At 44.1% G+C, this 15,451-nt stretch overlaps 1 protein-coding gene across 5 annotated transcripts in view; it reads left to right on the top strand.

Moving 5' to 3' along the window:
• NFATC1 (nuclear factor of activated T cells 1) overlaps positions 1-15,451 on the top strand; it is a 110,952-nt gene that overhangs the window by 16,983 nt on the left and 78,518 nt on the right. For all 5 annotated transcript variants that reach the window (XM_082291893.1, XM_082291891.1, XM_082291890.1 and 2 more), the window contains exon 3: positions 2,479-2,638. In XM_082291893.1, the coding sequence (XP_082148019.1) occupies positions 2,479-2,638 (160 nt within the window). The remainder of the gene's footprint in view (positions 1-2,478; positions 2,639-15,451) is intronic.

The following is a 15,451-nucleotide window of genomic DNA, read 5'->3' as shown; positions in this document are numbered from 1 at the left end:
CACTTGAGGGCTTCATGCTGTCAGTCAGAGTTGTCCTTTTTAATTAAGTGTTAAAAATTTCTAACCTGATGGATGTTGTGTCCTCAGAAAAAAAAAAAAATCCATCAAGTGAGAATTTACTTAAAACCAGAAACATCTGTTTAAAAATGTGTGCTGATCATCACCAGGAGAGGCACAGCTGTTTTGCTCTGCTCTTTGTCATTTATCATTAGTCAAATATGTTTCATCCAGAATTTTTTTTCAGACTAAAATATGTGTATCTAAAGTGCTAGGCAAAGAGCAGTGGCTACACACAATGGCCATTTGTCTGTAATTTTCTGCTGTCTCTTCATTCCTTGTATGAGTGTGTAGTAGTAGAAGAGCTTCCCCTCACCTCCAGGCTGGGCCCTGGGCATTTTGGGGGAGAGGCTTGCACAGGAGCTCAGAAGGTGCAACATCCTGCCTATAGCCGAGGCAGGGGCTTCCATGTGTGGAGTGGCAGAAGGCAAATTCAGGGTTTGTCCCTGGCAGTGGAGAGAGAGTACCCCCCTGGCTTCTTCTGACTCCAGTTGTTCATGGAAGCTCGGAACCTGCACCGAGACAATGAGTTTCTTTTAGATGAGCTCCCACTTAGAGTGAGCTGGGATGGATACTTCCTCTCTGTTACGGGTCTCCATGTCCTGAGGGCTGGAGAACAGAATAGCTGGAAGTTTGGCAACTTGCCAGTGAGCCGTCCTGGGGTAACAGGAGGTGCCCAGGAAGCAAAGGTGATCCTGGTCCTCACCCAGGATGGGACTTAGTGGCTCCAGCTGACCCCTGTAATGTGTATGGTGTGTGTCCATAGACATGCAAATACATGGTTCAGACTTGTAAACAATGAAGATAATGTAGGAAAACTTAGCACCACCTGAAGTCTCAGCAGTGCATATGCACACAGGCAGTAGCAGATATGAGTTCAATATGCTCATGATACAGGGCTGGGTAAGCACTCACAAAAACCCAAAAGGCAAAGCAAAAAACCTGCCTGTGCTAGTGGTAGAAACCCCGTTCTGCAGTGGAGCCAGCAGGGCTGCCTTGGGGAATGTGAGAGCTGTAATGCCGGAGAAGCAACAAGTGCAGCGAGTGTGGATCACTGGGGTGGTAAGATGGAATATCCAGCCTCCAGCTGAATATTTGCAGTATATGCATCCATTGTGGAAGCTCTTGCACATCCTTTCCCTCTCGGGCAGCTCATTGCAGCCGTGATCCCTGCTGCTCAGACTGTCCTTGCTCCTGGGCTGTAGCAGTGAGGCGAGGATCCAGTAAACCCTCAGTGCCCGGACTCCTTGCAGGCTGGGGAGAGCTGTTGAGCCCTCAGTGTCCTCACCTGCAGGTGGTGGTGGCCCAAGTCCTCTCACAGCACCAGGGAGCCTTGGCCCATGGCAGCTACAAAGGTTTGAGGGACACAATTTTCTGCTTGCTGGTCATCTTCTCCAGGCTGATGGGAGAAGTAACAAAGTTTTACGTAAGAGGGCAGGGGAATGTGTTGCAGTTGTGCTGTTTAACTACTTGTAAAGACTTTTGAACGACACTCAGTGAAGACAATTCACCAAAGAAAATAATATAGAGTGGACACGAAATTAGTGTTTTAATTGTGAAGCTTATTGCTTCAATTTTAAGATTAGTAAGTCTGTCTCAGGGCTGCTGTTTCTACAGTCCTTGTTTCTTTTCTTTCAAAGCATCAAGTTGGCATTTCTTAGAGGTCTCCCAGCTATTTTCAAGTGTGCTTTTGTACTGGAAGAGGGTTTCTAAGAATGCCTCTTCCCCACCATTGCATGCTGTCGGGCTGCATGATGGTAATGAGTCCTTAGTATTTTAGTTAATTGCAGAGTCAGTACTGAGCCAGAAGAGTGAGCTGCGTTTTCTGCAGGCTTGCTCATCACCATCAATAGGATTCATAAGCAAGTTCTGACTTCAGAGCTTGCTCCTTTGCAGTGCGTTAACCCAAAAGAGATCGGCTTTGCTTCACAAGACTCTCAGACATGCTTTGTGTTGGGAGTGAAGCAGGGAAATGGCTTTTTTTCTTCTTTCTACCCCCTGTAAACAGAACAGATTTGTTGAAACCCATTAGATTCATTAAATGCTAAACTAGTTTGGCATTCACTTTCACTGCAGAAATCTTCTTCCTAAAACTCCCCGTGTCTTTCTGCCTACCTTTTTTCTTTTGCTTCAAGAGTTAATATATTAAGATATTTTTAATCTGTGTCTTAAAAATTATCGATTTTGGATACAAATCAGATAGCATCTGGTCCAACAGATACGCTCAACCCATAAATCTTCCTAAAATAGCCATTAGCTTCTAAATTACTTACAGCATTATCCTTATTGGTGAAATTTTAACTGTAAGATGGTGAAGGATGAACTCTGAGAAACGGTGTCTAAAGTAATAGTGACAGCCGCTTGTGGTTTATGATCGCGTACTTGATGTTAATTTTTAATCCGTTTTCCTTTCCATTGCAGCCCATCCCTGCCTGCTCTTGATTGGCAGCTGCCATCTCACTCAGGACCTTACGAACTACGTATCGAAGTGCAGCCGAAATCCCACCACCGAGCTCATTATGAGACAGAAGGCAGTCGAGGGGCTGTGAAGGCATCTGCGGGGGGCCACCCCATTGTGCAGGTACAAAACCCATGTAATGAGCAGCACAGGTTGTTTATCTCAGTGCTCTGTGGCGAGCACTGTTTCTTCTCTGAAACCAAAAAGTAATGAGAGATTTTTCCTGTCCTCAGAGATTCCTGCATGTGAACACACCTTAGAGCATATTTCAAACTGGGTGGACCAAGCCTTTGGTGAAAACAATGCAAGAGCAATACAGGGCGAGTGGATTAGTGCTCTGTCCATGCAGGACTCAGCGAGTGTTCAGCTAGCAAGTGGTGACCATGGACCTATTTGTGCAATCAGACTCCAGACATGTGGTTTATACTTAAATCAGCTGGGGACATGCCTCAGTACATTTAGTCCTTAACTTGCAGTTGGATCTAATCAGAACTGTGAGTGCATGTTGGAGTGCAGAGCTGTAGCAGTGACGTAGAAGTATGTCGCTGGTTTGGATGTTGCAGTGAGTTCTGAGCTTTTAGAGTTTCTTCTGTTCAGTTCCTAAAACCCTTCCAGCTACTCTGGAAAGCATCTGAGGTCTGAATCTAGTTTCATGAATTCTACCAAGCTCTTTAGTTGCTCTGTATAAAGCTTTTAATTTAACGACACTCTAAACTGACCCTTAATTCGTTTATATGAGTAGTCTCATTCATTTTTAAAGGACTTCGCTCAGGAGTAGGAAGAACAAGATTTGGTTGTTTAAAACAAAAAAAGAAAAAGTAGTGGGAGAGAGTGGGAGACAGTGCCTGTCCCTCCTTAGCTGCTGCTTTCTCACCCAGCAGTTAAACTCCCAGTGCCACCCGTCAAGGTTGTGACCCTCTGTGCATCAGAGCCCAGGTTTTATTGCTGCCCAGATGCCACAGGACCCATGGATGCCAGGGCACTGCTGCCATGCTTGCACTGCTTGGGCTCATGCCACAAGCCATGCTGCAGGAGCAGTAGCTCATTGAAAGCCCAGATGGCTCAAGATGATGTACGGACCACACATGCAGGGCTGTGCATGTTTGTTTATTTGCTGTAAACCCCTGTTAGCAAACACATCGTTGGAAGGAATGGTGGGAGGTTGGGATGACACCAGGCAGAGAATGCTGCTGTGTAAATGTGTGCTGCTGCCACAGCTGGAAAAGGAAAGTGAGGGGAGTTGTCTGCAGCAAACACACTTTAGCTCTGCCAGAACTCATCAGTGACATGGGATTATGAAAGTTGTCTGCTGCAAGTTGAAAGGTTTTAGCAGAACATTTGTGAATGATATTAAAGAGGGGCTTGTGGCAGACATGCTTGCTGACAATTAAAGCTTCTCTGTTTGTGGCTTGATGCAAGAAAATGCAAATGGGGAGGCATCAATTTGCAATGGCCAGCTTGGCACTTAAAGTTTCTTACGTGCTTTTTGGAAAGACTGAATGTGATGCCAACATTTAATTGGACTAAATGTGTCCAGACATTTCCCCTCTCATCCCCTGTCCCAGTCTGTCAGGAGTGAGCATGCTGCTTCCAAACACAAACAAGTGTCAGAAGAGTGGAGAGGAAATTACAGAAGGGCATGAAGGGAGAGGGGAGGAAGCAGACAGTCCCAGCCCTGTCAATTGGCTTTACCGGCTTAATAAGGATTAATGTATTTTTCAGTCCTTTTATTACAACCCAAACATCCTTTTCTCCAAAAAGAACAGAAACATAAAGAGGTGCAGAAAAGTGTCTCTGTGCTGACATTGCCATCATGGCCAGTTATGTGTTTGAAGAAATGCATAAAAGTTCTGACTTAGACCAGAGGTGAATAGATGGATGGATTAAAAGTACTTCCAAAAAGAAAGAAAGTATTTATAAATAATTTTTGTAACAGAAATAGTAAGTATCTACAAATAAAGAAGTACCTGAAAAACAAAAGTATGTATAAATAAACAGAGGAGGAGGAAATCTAGGGAGTAATTTCTGATAAATTGGTGACAGACAAAACCTGAAAAATGCGTCTCTGAATCAACGTATTTCCAGATGTTGCAGCTGTTTGGGTCAGGTTTGATTCATTCCACTGGGTTATACAGAAAGGAGCCCAAGTTTTGAAGTTCAAACTCAGATGTGAACTCAAACAGAATCTTAGTGTCTTCAGGTCAGAGATTTTGTATCAAGCTTTTAGCTCTTCAACATTTCTAATATTTTCTATTCTGTTGACTCAGGGAAAACTCTCATAAAATTGCTTTGACCTCTTGTACTACCTTTTTGTGTTACATTTTTTCCCATGTTGATAGTCAGGTGTTTCTTATGTCAGTACTTTAGGGAAACTTGCTTTAACTTTGCTGTTGTTAAAGCTCTTCCCCTTTATCTTCAATGAGAAGAGAATATGGATGAGGTCTCTCTTGTCTCTCTGTTTTTCTGTTTTGCTCTCTTTGTTTCAAACCCCCTCTCGTTTGCATCTTGCTTCCGAAGCTAGGAGATGTTCTCACATTAATACCTCCACAAATCTGTTGGGCATGCTAAGGCAGAGGAGAAGTAAATCCAAAAAGCATCTGCTGTTCATGGCATGGTTCCCAAGCAAAATTGCCAGGAGGTTGCTTTCTCTGCAGCCAGAGCAGGTTTATCCATTTTTTCCAGGCAACATTAGCTTCCTTGCTGCTGATCCATCTCTTCTTTTAGGAGGTGGAATGTCTGAGGCTCAAAGGTTTCTGAGGCAAGCATGCTGAATGAGGAGAGCGGTGGCATAGGAGGCCTGGAGTCTCTCTTGGGTATGACTTGAAGCTCAAGGTTGGAGACCAGTTTTTTCCCTGGCTCCTCCAGGCTGGTGACTTTACTGTGCAGCTGGAGAGGGCCACATGTGAAGCTGAGGACCTGGCACTGTGCGCAATGCCGGCGCTGTATGAGATTGCTTTTCTCTCCCAAACCTGAGCATGGCAGGCTGCCTGAGGAGTTCATACTGACCCATGGAAAGGGCAAACCTGGTGGGTACGGGAGGCTGCAGTCATGTCCACCACTTGCTCCTTATCATCTCTGCATCATGTATGGGACTTGCTCACTGGAAGCTCCTGTGGGCCATCTCCCAGGCCTATTTCATGCCAGTAGGATTTCCTGTGGATTTCCTTCTGTGGAATGGCAGCACCTTCCCCACTGCACTTAGGAACGATACGGTTTGGAGCACTTCAAGTTGCCTGTGAAGGCTCATGAGCCTGGTAACACAATAATTCTCTCACATTTCACTTTTGCCTGTTTGGGTGTTTGGCTGCCATGGCAGCTCCAAGCTATCGCTGTTCCCGATTGCTAAACGTTTGGAGAGTGGGATGAGCCGGCGCGCCTAGCGAGCTAAAAATGCCGCAGAGGATTGGCAAGCGAGTGGTGCTGGGGAGCGGTGCTGGTGAGCTCACAGCTGGCACTGGCTTCCACCCCTTGGCTTGGGGAAGTATTTTGCGAGTTGCTGTTGCCTTTGGTGATTTCAGACTGGAGTACTCCCACCTCTGAGTCAGAACAGGGATGGTGCCCTGGCTGGCATCAGGCATTGTGAAGCTTCATGTTGTGTCAGGTGAGGGTTAAACCTGGGACCACTCTGAGAAGCAAAACCCTGTCTGCTAGCATCCTGCTGCCACCTATTCCTTCTCAAGAGTTCATGGCTGGGGTGAGGATTTTTCGAACAAAGCAAGATGAAGTGAATGGGGTATTTAGGAAACTCACAGCATTACATAGCTACAGACACATATTAAATGAGGTGAATTTAATTCAAGGGGTTTACATCCAGAACATCTTAAAAATGTCCTCCGTTTGGACCTATCTCCCATTCTTTATTTTGAGAGTAATTGTGAGGAGTTGCCCGAGATGAGGTTTGCATTTCAGCCAGCAGTGGCCCTGTTTCAGCTGCAGGTAAGTAATCCAGCAGATAAAAGTTTGGGCTCCCCAGGGAGGGATGGCACCAGATTATAAATATATGGTCTGTAGATATTCCAATTAATAACTCATCTTTGAAATAAGTCAAGCACTTTGACTGCCTGAGATGGAATTTTTACAAGCAGGGTGTGGTGTATCTGTGAGATAAAATCCAAATACTCAAGAATGTTTAATTAAAGGGCATGATGTACTCCCATAGAAGATTGTATTCAATGGTGAAAGAAAATATTCAAATGCACGGAGTAGCACTAGTAAGCACTTTCAAAAGCCATGATTATATTTAAGTTTTCTGACACAAAATATGCCAGGAATTCTCTTCAAGATCTCTCCTAACATGAAGTAGATAAATTGGTTAGAAAAAGGAAAGAAAAGAAGTTGTAAGGGTTTTCCATTTTTATCTAAGTAAACAGTACTATCCAGTATTTGTTTTCCTCTTGAAAAATTAAGTTAATATGGAATACACAGTGAACACTGTCTTGCCTTTCACTGTACCTCTTTGCAGTGAGGTGGTAGAGGTTGTGTATGGCTCCTGTGCTCCCTTACGAAATTTGATCTGAGCCTGTGAACAGCTAAATAGTCTGAACTCCCTCATTTTACAGGCAAAACACAATGATTTGTCTGCTGATTTACATAGGCAAAATGTTGTCTGTGCCAGGAGATTTGCTCACAAGAGTCGTCCGTGTTCTTTCTTGACAAGATCCCTAGTAGACATTTCGGGTCTGATTTTCAAAGGCCTTGAGGCATTTGTTGGGACTTTTAAATCCCCTTATGACTAACAAGTGTCAGACTCTCCTCTATGGCAATTACTGCCTCAGTATTTTTTGTACATCTCCACATCACCATAATTAGGCACCAACATGCCCCTGAGTTATTTGTGCGCCTTGGTAACACATGGAGCGTGTTATTGTTTGCTTCCCATGGATCAGTTGGTTTTGTTGCTTTCTGATAACAAGCACAAAGTCCCAGTGAAGGTACTGGCCACCACAGGTACCTGCCAGAGCCCTTTCATCTTCAGACCCATAAGCAAAGAATACCTTTTGCAAACCCCTTGGGGAATAGAAAGCCTCACTGACAAAGCACTGTAACTTCAGGGGGCATCACACTCTGATCAGCACCTCTCTTCACACACAGCCAGCAGCACGAGGTCAGACAGTCCTGTGATAACCAGAAGACTAGATGGGAAGAAGAGAGAGCTGAAGTGTGAAAGGGAAAGACTGAAAAGAGGTTTCATTCACCATTGATGGCAGGAAGAAGATGAAGGTACAAGGAAGCCAAGAGGAAGGCTCTTCCAGACAGAGCAGGCCAAGTCCTTTGCAGCAATGTTCTGGTGCTGCACAGCAAAAGTGAACTCATGGCAAGTCCCATTGTATGGGACCTGCAGTGTGTTCAAAAGTGCTTTTCTTGGTAGGAGTCCCCCACTGCTGCAAGTTTGTTTTACACAACAGAGCTGCCACCGTTGCTGAGTGAGTCAAGGGGATTAGAGAGAAAAAATAGTCCCTGGTGGGTCCAGCTCATGGCCATCTGACACCTGACCAAGAGGAGAGGATGTGGGAAAAACAGTGTTAGCTGCTTTCCCCTTCCCTCTCTGGGTCAAGCAGAGCAGAGCAGAGGGCATATTCTTGTTAGTAAGCAGTGATTCAACTCATCATGCCACAGTGGACTTCCTCTCTGTGCTGCTCTTAGCTTCTTTTTAGAAGGCAGCATCACCGTTTTGTTCAGATGGAAATACAATCCTTCCTTATGGCAGGCATATAAAGACATTGGCAAGCACCTGTTAGCCAGGTTGCAATTAATAGCACAAAGCCATGCAATCACACAACTAACCAGACAGGGAGCCTACACTTTATAGCCTTGTTTTAGACAGCCGGTACTTCTTAAGGTTAAATCTGAGCTGAATGGCCTTCTCACTTCTTGCATCTGTATAGTTAAAGCTAAACCTCGTACTAGCAGACAGATAATCAAAACTGAAATGTAGAATGATTTGGCAGATGTTTTAAAGCTGCTATTGCTTCTATAAATCCAGCAAATGGAAGAACGCCCATTGAAAGCTTTTCATCACATTTTTTGATTTTGGTTAGGAAAGTGTATTTTGGAAAGGAGGGAGTTTCTCATTTTTGGGTTTTGCATGAAGCTGGTCCCACAGAGTAGCTCCACAAGCACAGCTGTATCATTAGCTTGTGGCCTCCCTGAGGAGGGGTAAGTCCAGAAGGGAGCCATCCTGGAAAGTGTGCTGCTGTCAGCCAGAGAAGATTTCATGACCCTGACAATGCAACTTCAGCTCTGATTTATGAGCCATCCTGGGGACAGGCCTCTGCTGTTTGGTGCAAGGGTCCTTTCCAAATGAAAAACAAAGTTTCCATCAGCCAGTGCTTGGGGGGTGTACTCTGCTCTCTGTTAAAAATGATACCTCGCCCACACTCAGCATGATGGACGCCACAGTACATATTCCAGCTGCTAGGATGCTGAGATATTCAATCTGGCTTTCCAGCCCGAAGGCTTTAGCCCTTGGTTTGCCTTCAGTTTGGACTCGGTGGCTGCAGGCAAAGCAGAAGTTGGTTGTGGCCTTCAGGGAGGAGAGGATGGAAAGCATTCCCCCTCCTCTGCTGGTGCTGTCTCCATTCCCTTGGGAAAGGGGATGATGATCTCAGCTCCTGATTTGCCTTTTCATTGGCCTCTTCTGGTTTCCTTTCTGCCTCCTTCTTTGCAACAAGGGAGTCAGTGGCATTGCTGTCACTGTGTGGGGTATCCTCTAGCTGTCCTCTGGTGGCAGTTGATAAGGCAAAGTCCTTCTAGATTACGGGGGAAGCAGAGCAGTCATCTCTATCTCCAGCACTGCTCACATTCTGCTTCCCTTGTCAGGCTGGTGGTCTTGGTGACAAGCAGCACATGCACCCTGAGTGTCTACAACCAGTGTGATAGAAGTCTCAGCAAGGCCAAGAAAGGCAGAACATAAATGTAGTAGTCCTCTCTGATTCTTCATTTACTTTTCCTCAGGCCTTGTGCTGTATCTTTTTAACTTGGTGAACTGCTTTCATTGTGGACAGAGGTTTTTTTCTGCATGTTTTCTAAAAGGGTGGGTCATCATAATTTTAGAAATGTACCTCTAAAATGTGTACTACTACTTTTCAGGGAGGAATCAGGACTCATCCTTGATTGTTAGTGTGATAGGTTTTTTTGCCCTTTCTTTCCTTTTGTCCTGTACTTAATACTGCATCTGCTAAAAGATGCAGATGCTTTCTCTGTCACAGAATCAGAAGGCAGAGACAAAGTTGCAGATGCTTCTGGTTAACCAGAAGAGGCTACCAGTAGTGGTAGAAATGGCTACCCGCTTTTCTAAGGAAAAATACTACATGGGTAGATCTTTTGCTTGTCTGAAATTACCAGACCTCAATTGAAAAAAACAACAAAACCCCAGACTCTAACCAAATTACATTCAAAGCACTGTTGGAGCACTCCTGAATTTAGGCAGCTTAGCTTGCTTAATTCAGGCACATGCTTTGGGGTTTGCTGACTCTTAGTTAGTTAAGCCATTTTTGAGAAAATAAGACTGGATGGGTGAGGTGTTGACAACTGGATTTAAAATAGCTTTTCAGGGAGATTCAGGTGGTATGTGAGGCTGTGGTCTGGGCATGAACCACAGTTGTCACTTGACTTAGTTTTGGTTGCAGTTGAGAAGACCTATGCCAAAGTTACCAATCAGCAAATCTGCTCCAGACTTGCCAGATTATTGCACATTAACATGCACCCAAAATCTGAAATGAAACACAGTTAAAATTAAAGTGCAGGTTTACCAGAAGCCAGATGCTTCATTATGAGCTGAGCTAACCTACCTGCCAAATACTGCTAACCTCCATGAGGCGGGTGATTAATTTTTTATAAGTCTGCTTTGGGAACTAGACATCTGTCCTCTATTCCTAAAAGTAATATCTCAGGGCAAATGATATTTTTTTTCTTGGTACTCCAAATTACATAAAACATGTATCATGAAAATCATATTGTCTGCATTCTGCATGAAGATATACTGGGGGCTAGTTCGTATTTCAGGTCCCTTTCACACCAGCGTAGCTCCATTGGAATTTCTTATTTTATACTTTATAATTTTTATATGTAAGAAGAGTTACATCTGTAACACACCTTGTGATATGGAATATCAGTATATATGGTTATAGTATAGATTTTCCATTTTAATTAGTCATTATTTCAACTAACAGGCTGAATCAGTGGAAAATATGGTGTCAAATTACTCAGTTGCTGTCTCAAAGTACATTTCATCTTCCATTATGAGCAGGGGTTTATAATTTCTTTCCTTGTGAAGAATAGCTCAAGATCTTCTTTGATACATGCCATGAAAGGGAGATCATCTGCTGTACACATACACAGAAGTAAAATTTGTTGCATGCTGTCAGTGCAGTGAAATCAAATAAACTTTTTCTTCCCTCCACATGTTTAAGAAATAATTTAACAGGAGTTGCATATTTTCACTGAAACAGTTGAAACATGCTAATGATCAATTTACTTACACATGGTAAAAATAATATAGGTTGCAGACAGATTTGTAATGCAGTTTTTAAACACCTGTTTTTAATGTTTAAATACCCAATAAAGCAGAGGAACTCCTGCTTTTGGTTTGCATGCAGACATTATGCACACTGGGATTTAAAAGTCTGCTGCCTAGGTTTCAAGTGCAGTAAACAGCACTTGCAGGCACAGTGTGGGTACATTTTGGGGAGTTACAGACGCTGGAGTGTCCCTCAATGAGTTTTGCTCTTTGGGACACTGATAACATGGTGTTACATGTGAATCCTGGCAAAAACCCATAGTCCTCAAGAGAAAGAGAACTGATCCCTTGCCACTTGCAGTCCTACTCATGTAGAAATACTGCTGGTCCAGTTCTGTGTAATGAGAGGGGGAAGAAATGTAGAAGAGATGGAGCAAAGTGATCTCTTACAGTGAAACCGAGCACTTAAATACATCCTTAAACTTTCATAAAGTGGGATTAAATGTTGAATATGTGCTTAAGTTTTCTACCAAGCAAGTATACACTGACAACTGGCAATTAATTGTGCAATGTATTGTCACTCAGGTTACTTGGCTGCAAAATCTGGTGTAAGACAATTTTGCTGCCTTGCCACGGGTGTTAAAAGAGATTGGGTGTCAGGCGTGAGTGTGTGGAGCTACCAGCTGCCCAAAAATAGCATGATAAAGGGGAGCAAGTTTCATTCTGTTCTTGCAGGCCTCTGCTGCTTTTCAGGAGACCTACTAGGTTTTCTCTCTTAAAAATCTGATGCTTTTTGGGCATCAGTTGCAGGTTCGCTGTATATTGCTACTTCCTTCTGATGGCTTTCAGGTGAATGCTACTAACTGGATCCTCATTTTCATCTGTCTTCAGTCCCTTTGATTTTGTGATCCCTTAGGATGACTGCATCTTGTATTTGTTCTGCCACCATTGTAGCAGTCCACATCTAAAGGTCACGAAGTCTGAAGCTTTTACTGTATGTCTTGATAGCAAGTCAGGCATCATGATACTGGATCCAAGCTTTCCATCACTGTCCAAAATCTTCCCATTACTTTTCTCTGTCTTTGGGCAAACTGTTCCTTTCTTCATGTCATCCAAGTCTATAATTTTGACTGTTCAGTGAAGTCTATTACATTTAGCTGCTTGCTGTCACTGTGCTGGCATGAAAACAGCAGTATCAGCATGTCATGCATGTTCCCTGCAGGACAGGGATGCCCATGCTTGCTGTGCTTAATAAGCCACACGTTCCTGTCCCCTCAGCTCTCTGCCTGTGAAAGGACAGTGGGTTGCCTTCGGGAAGCCCGCAGTACATCGTGACTGCACAAACAGATAAATATCTAGAAGGGAGCAGGGTGGGAGAGAGATCATGTTTCGTTTCTGGAGAGCTGTTCAGAGATGCGCTGTGCATGAAGCCCAGGTGCAGCTCACGCATAGAGGGTTAGTCCCGAGCTTTCATCCCCCTCTTAGTGTTTTCACTTGAGGCAGCTGCTTGGTTTAGCACTGCAAGCAGAGACACCTGAGCCTGAGATGGTTGCAACATGTCAGGATTAAGAAGCTTGAGCAGGGCTTGCACGAGGCTGCTTGTGCTCACCAGCGGCCAGGACTAGCAGCGCCTTGGCTCTCCTGCATGTGCACACTGGCATGTAATGCTTTGCTCCTGAGCATGGGCAGAGAAGGGATGCAAGTGCCTGTTTTGGATAAAACTGATCATTGCCAAGACGAGCACCAACACACAGGGCACTGGATGGAGCCATGGGGCAAGGGGATGGATGTGGGGCAAGGGGTGGATACTGTGTGGGTGCTTCCAGCACTGTGCTGGGGACAGCAGGCAGCACTGGGGCTGGTGAGGGGCTGAGCTCCTGCTGCCACCCCATTCCCTGTGTATCCTGGCCTGACATATTGTTGTTATGATTGCTATGGAAATAATTTCAATATGTTTTGCAGCTCTGAGATTCTGTGTCTTGCATTGTTTGGCTGGAAAGCTGCTTGACTGGTTTTGGAGGGTGGCTGTACATGCACAAATACTAGCTGATTTTTTTTTTTGTGGTGGAAAGTAGGAGATTCACAGCATGGTTTTAATTAGAACTGCTCATTTAGTCTTTCATTGCAGTGTGTTCTTTAGTTGAAAGATAATTTAATTTTCTTTGTTTTGGAAGATTTTCGTGCTTGTCTGTGTGAAATGTCTTTATTTACTGTGCCTCATTGTGCTTTGTGCATAGCTTTGATTAAGGAGAGTGAAAAACAAAACTTCCCTGGGCTGTATTATTTTCTACCTGCTGTGGCTTTTAATACAGTCTCACTGGTATATATGTACCAAGTGTCTGCATTTCTAGGACAAAATCACCAGAGAAAATTGGCAAAGCATGCAGGGTTACATTTAGCTTTAAAACTCTTACTGACTTGAACAGGAATAGCATGTCTGAAAGTTGTGATGTGCTGAAGAAGTGTAACTGGTATGGGTCAGTTTGGTTTTTCATCCTGGAGAAGTCCACAGAAGATACCACTTTTTGATAAAAAGGCAAAACCCCCAAAAAATCCTCCCTCCTCTTGCAGAACTCTGTATTAAGATCTTGTAACACCTCCTCTTCAGTGAAGAGTATTTAGTCTAGTTGTAACACAATGCAGCACGGATCAGTCTTGTTTATATGTACAAGAATATTTAGATAGTGCCTGTCATATCAGAAAAAAAAATAGCTATATAAAATATGTAAATCTCTCCCGTAGGTGCAGGAACTCATAAAATTGCACAGAATATACAGCTGCAAAAAGAAAGAATTCTAGATGGCGTTTTTAAATCAATCCCTAATAATACTGAAATAATTTTCTAAATAGGTTTCAAATTAATTTTCAACCACCTCTTTTGAAGTGATGTTGTTTTCATTATGTGGGCATTATGTGCTGTCGCTCATATTCTGCAACAATATAGTAATCTTTAATATAGACTCAAATATTGTTACTGAATACAGGCTATAGAGTGTTATTGACCACAGACTGGCATGCAGTTATAGAATTGTACAGAAACTCCACCCACAGCTGCAAACTTGAGCTTCCAGGGACAAACAAATTTAGACCACAACTTGCAGGCACATGTGCTATCGTCTAGGTACACAAGTAATCTCAAGCACATGTCCTGAATACATCAAAGCCTCATTTTCTAATCCCTCAAGGTTGTGAGGAAAACCTTAAAATATGTGAACTGTCATGGCCCCACTGCTGGCTCCAAGAGCCCCAGTTGAGATGGAAGCAGGTTGGAGAGGCTTTGCAAAGAGCAAGGCAGTGCAGTGAAAATACTGGAGCTGGGCTATGGCTCTGCAGTTGTGCTGTCCTAAATGAAATCCCTGAAGCTCTTAGCTCAAATGGATTTGACAGGGGTAGTTGCTCTAATCACAAGGCAGCATTAGCCTGGAAGCATATCTATAGTAGTAGATGTTTGTAGGAATATGGTCTGATGAGTAAAAGCATTCTTCTTCCTCCAGTTTGAGTAAAAATAAAGAAAAATATTATGAAATTTGGCCCTTGGGTTCTCAAATTATTATCAAATTATCTTTTCTCTTTTTGTAGTGGAAAAAGGTGTGTAATACATGTTTGAATTGAATGTAAAAAGTGGTCATTAGCAGGAACAGTGCTCAGGATTCTATTTTTATTATGATTTTAGCATGCCATCCAGTTTTGAAACAATGTCAACAGCAAGGCCACTGAAACTGTATGTGATGGTGCTCCAGAATTTCCTGTGTGCTCCAGAGCAGAGGTCAGGAGCACTGCTGGGACTAGGGGGCTTGCTGCAGTCTTTGCAGGAAAATGAGCTGCTCCTTTGTGACACCCTTCTGAGGAAGGGAGGGAGGGGTGAGTAGTCCTATCACGGGCACAGGGAGGGAGGCTGCGGAGGAAGCTGGTCAAGTGTGTTCTGGCCGTGACCACCTTGTGCCCAACCTGTGGTGAGGCTGACTCCAGGACGAGGGTAAAGCAGGCCCCCAAGGTCAGGGTGGAGAAGCCAAAGCACTGAATTTAAGCTGTGGTGGAGCCGACTTTGATCTTTCCCTCTGGGAGGGGAAAGGGCTGCAAAGTACCACTGTCCGAGGCAATGGTCTTGTACCCCTGCTGTGGAAAGCTATGGGCAGCTGCTCCAAATGAAACACCTGATGGTGAAGTGCAGAGCGTTGTGTCTGTAGTGGGCTCTGCCTCTGCAGGGGCCTTCTCCCAAGAGCTCTGCTCCATGTCTCTTCAGGTAAAGTGCAGCGTGTGCCTCACAGCACTGCCCTGGGCTTGTGGGACACTCATGCTTTGAACTGTGGCCTGGACAGGTGGCAGGGGCAAGTCCACATTTTAGGGCTTATTACATGTCTGCTGCTGAGCTAATTGCCTTGGTTTCTCTCTGTAATCAGGGGAAGGCTCATCGGTGTAGACTTTAGTGAGCTATTAATTTTATTCTGATGTGAACATCTGAAGCTGCTTGGGTAAGT

The sequence above is a fragment of the Coloeus monedula genome (genome assembly GCF_965178545.1).
Source record: "Coloeus monedula genome assembly, chromosome: 1".
NCBI lineage: Eukaryota > Metazoa > Chordata > Aves > Passeriformes > Corvidae > Coloeus > Coloeus monedula.
Note: the sequence above shows the minus strand (reverse complement) of the source record. Positions and strands in the feature narration are given on the sequence as shown.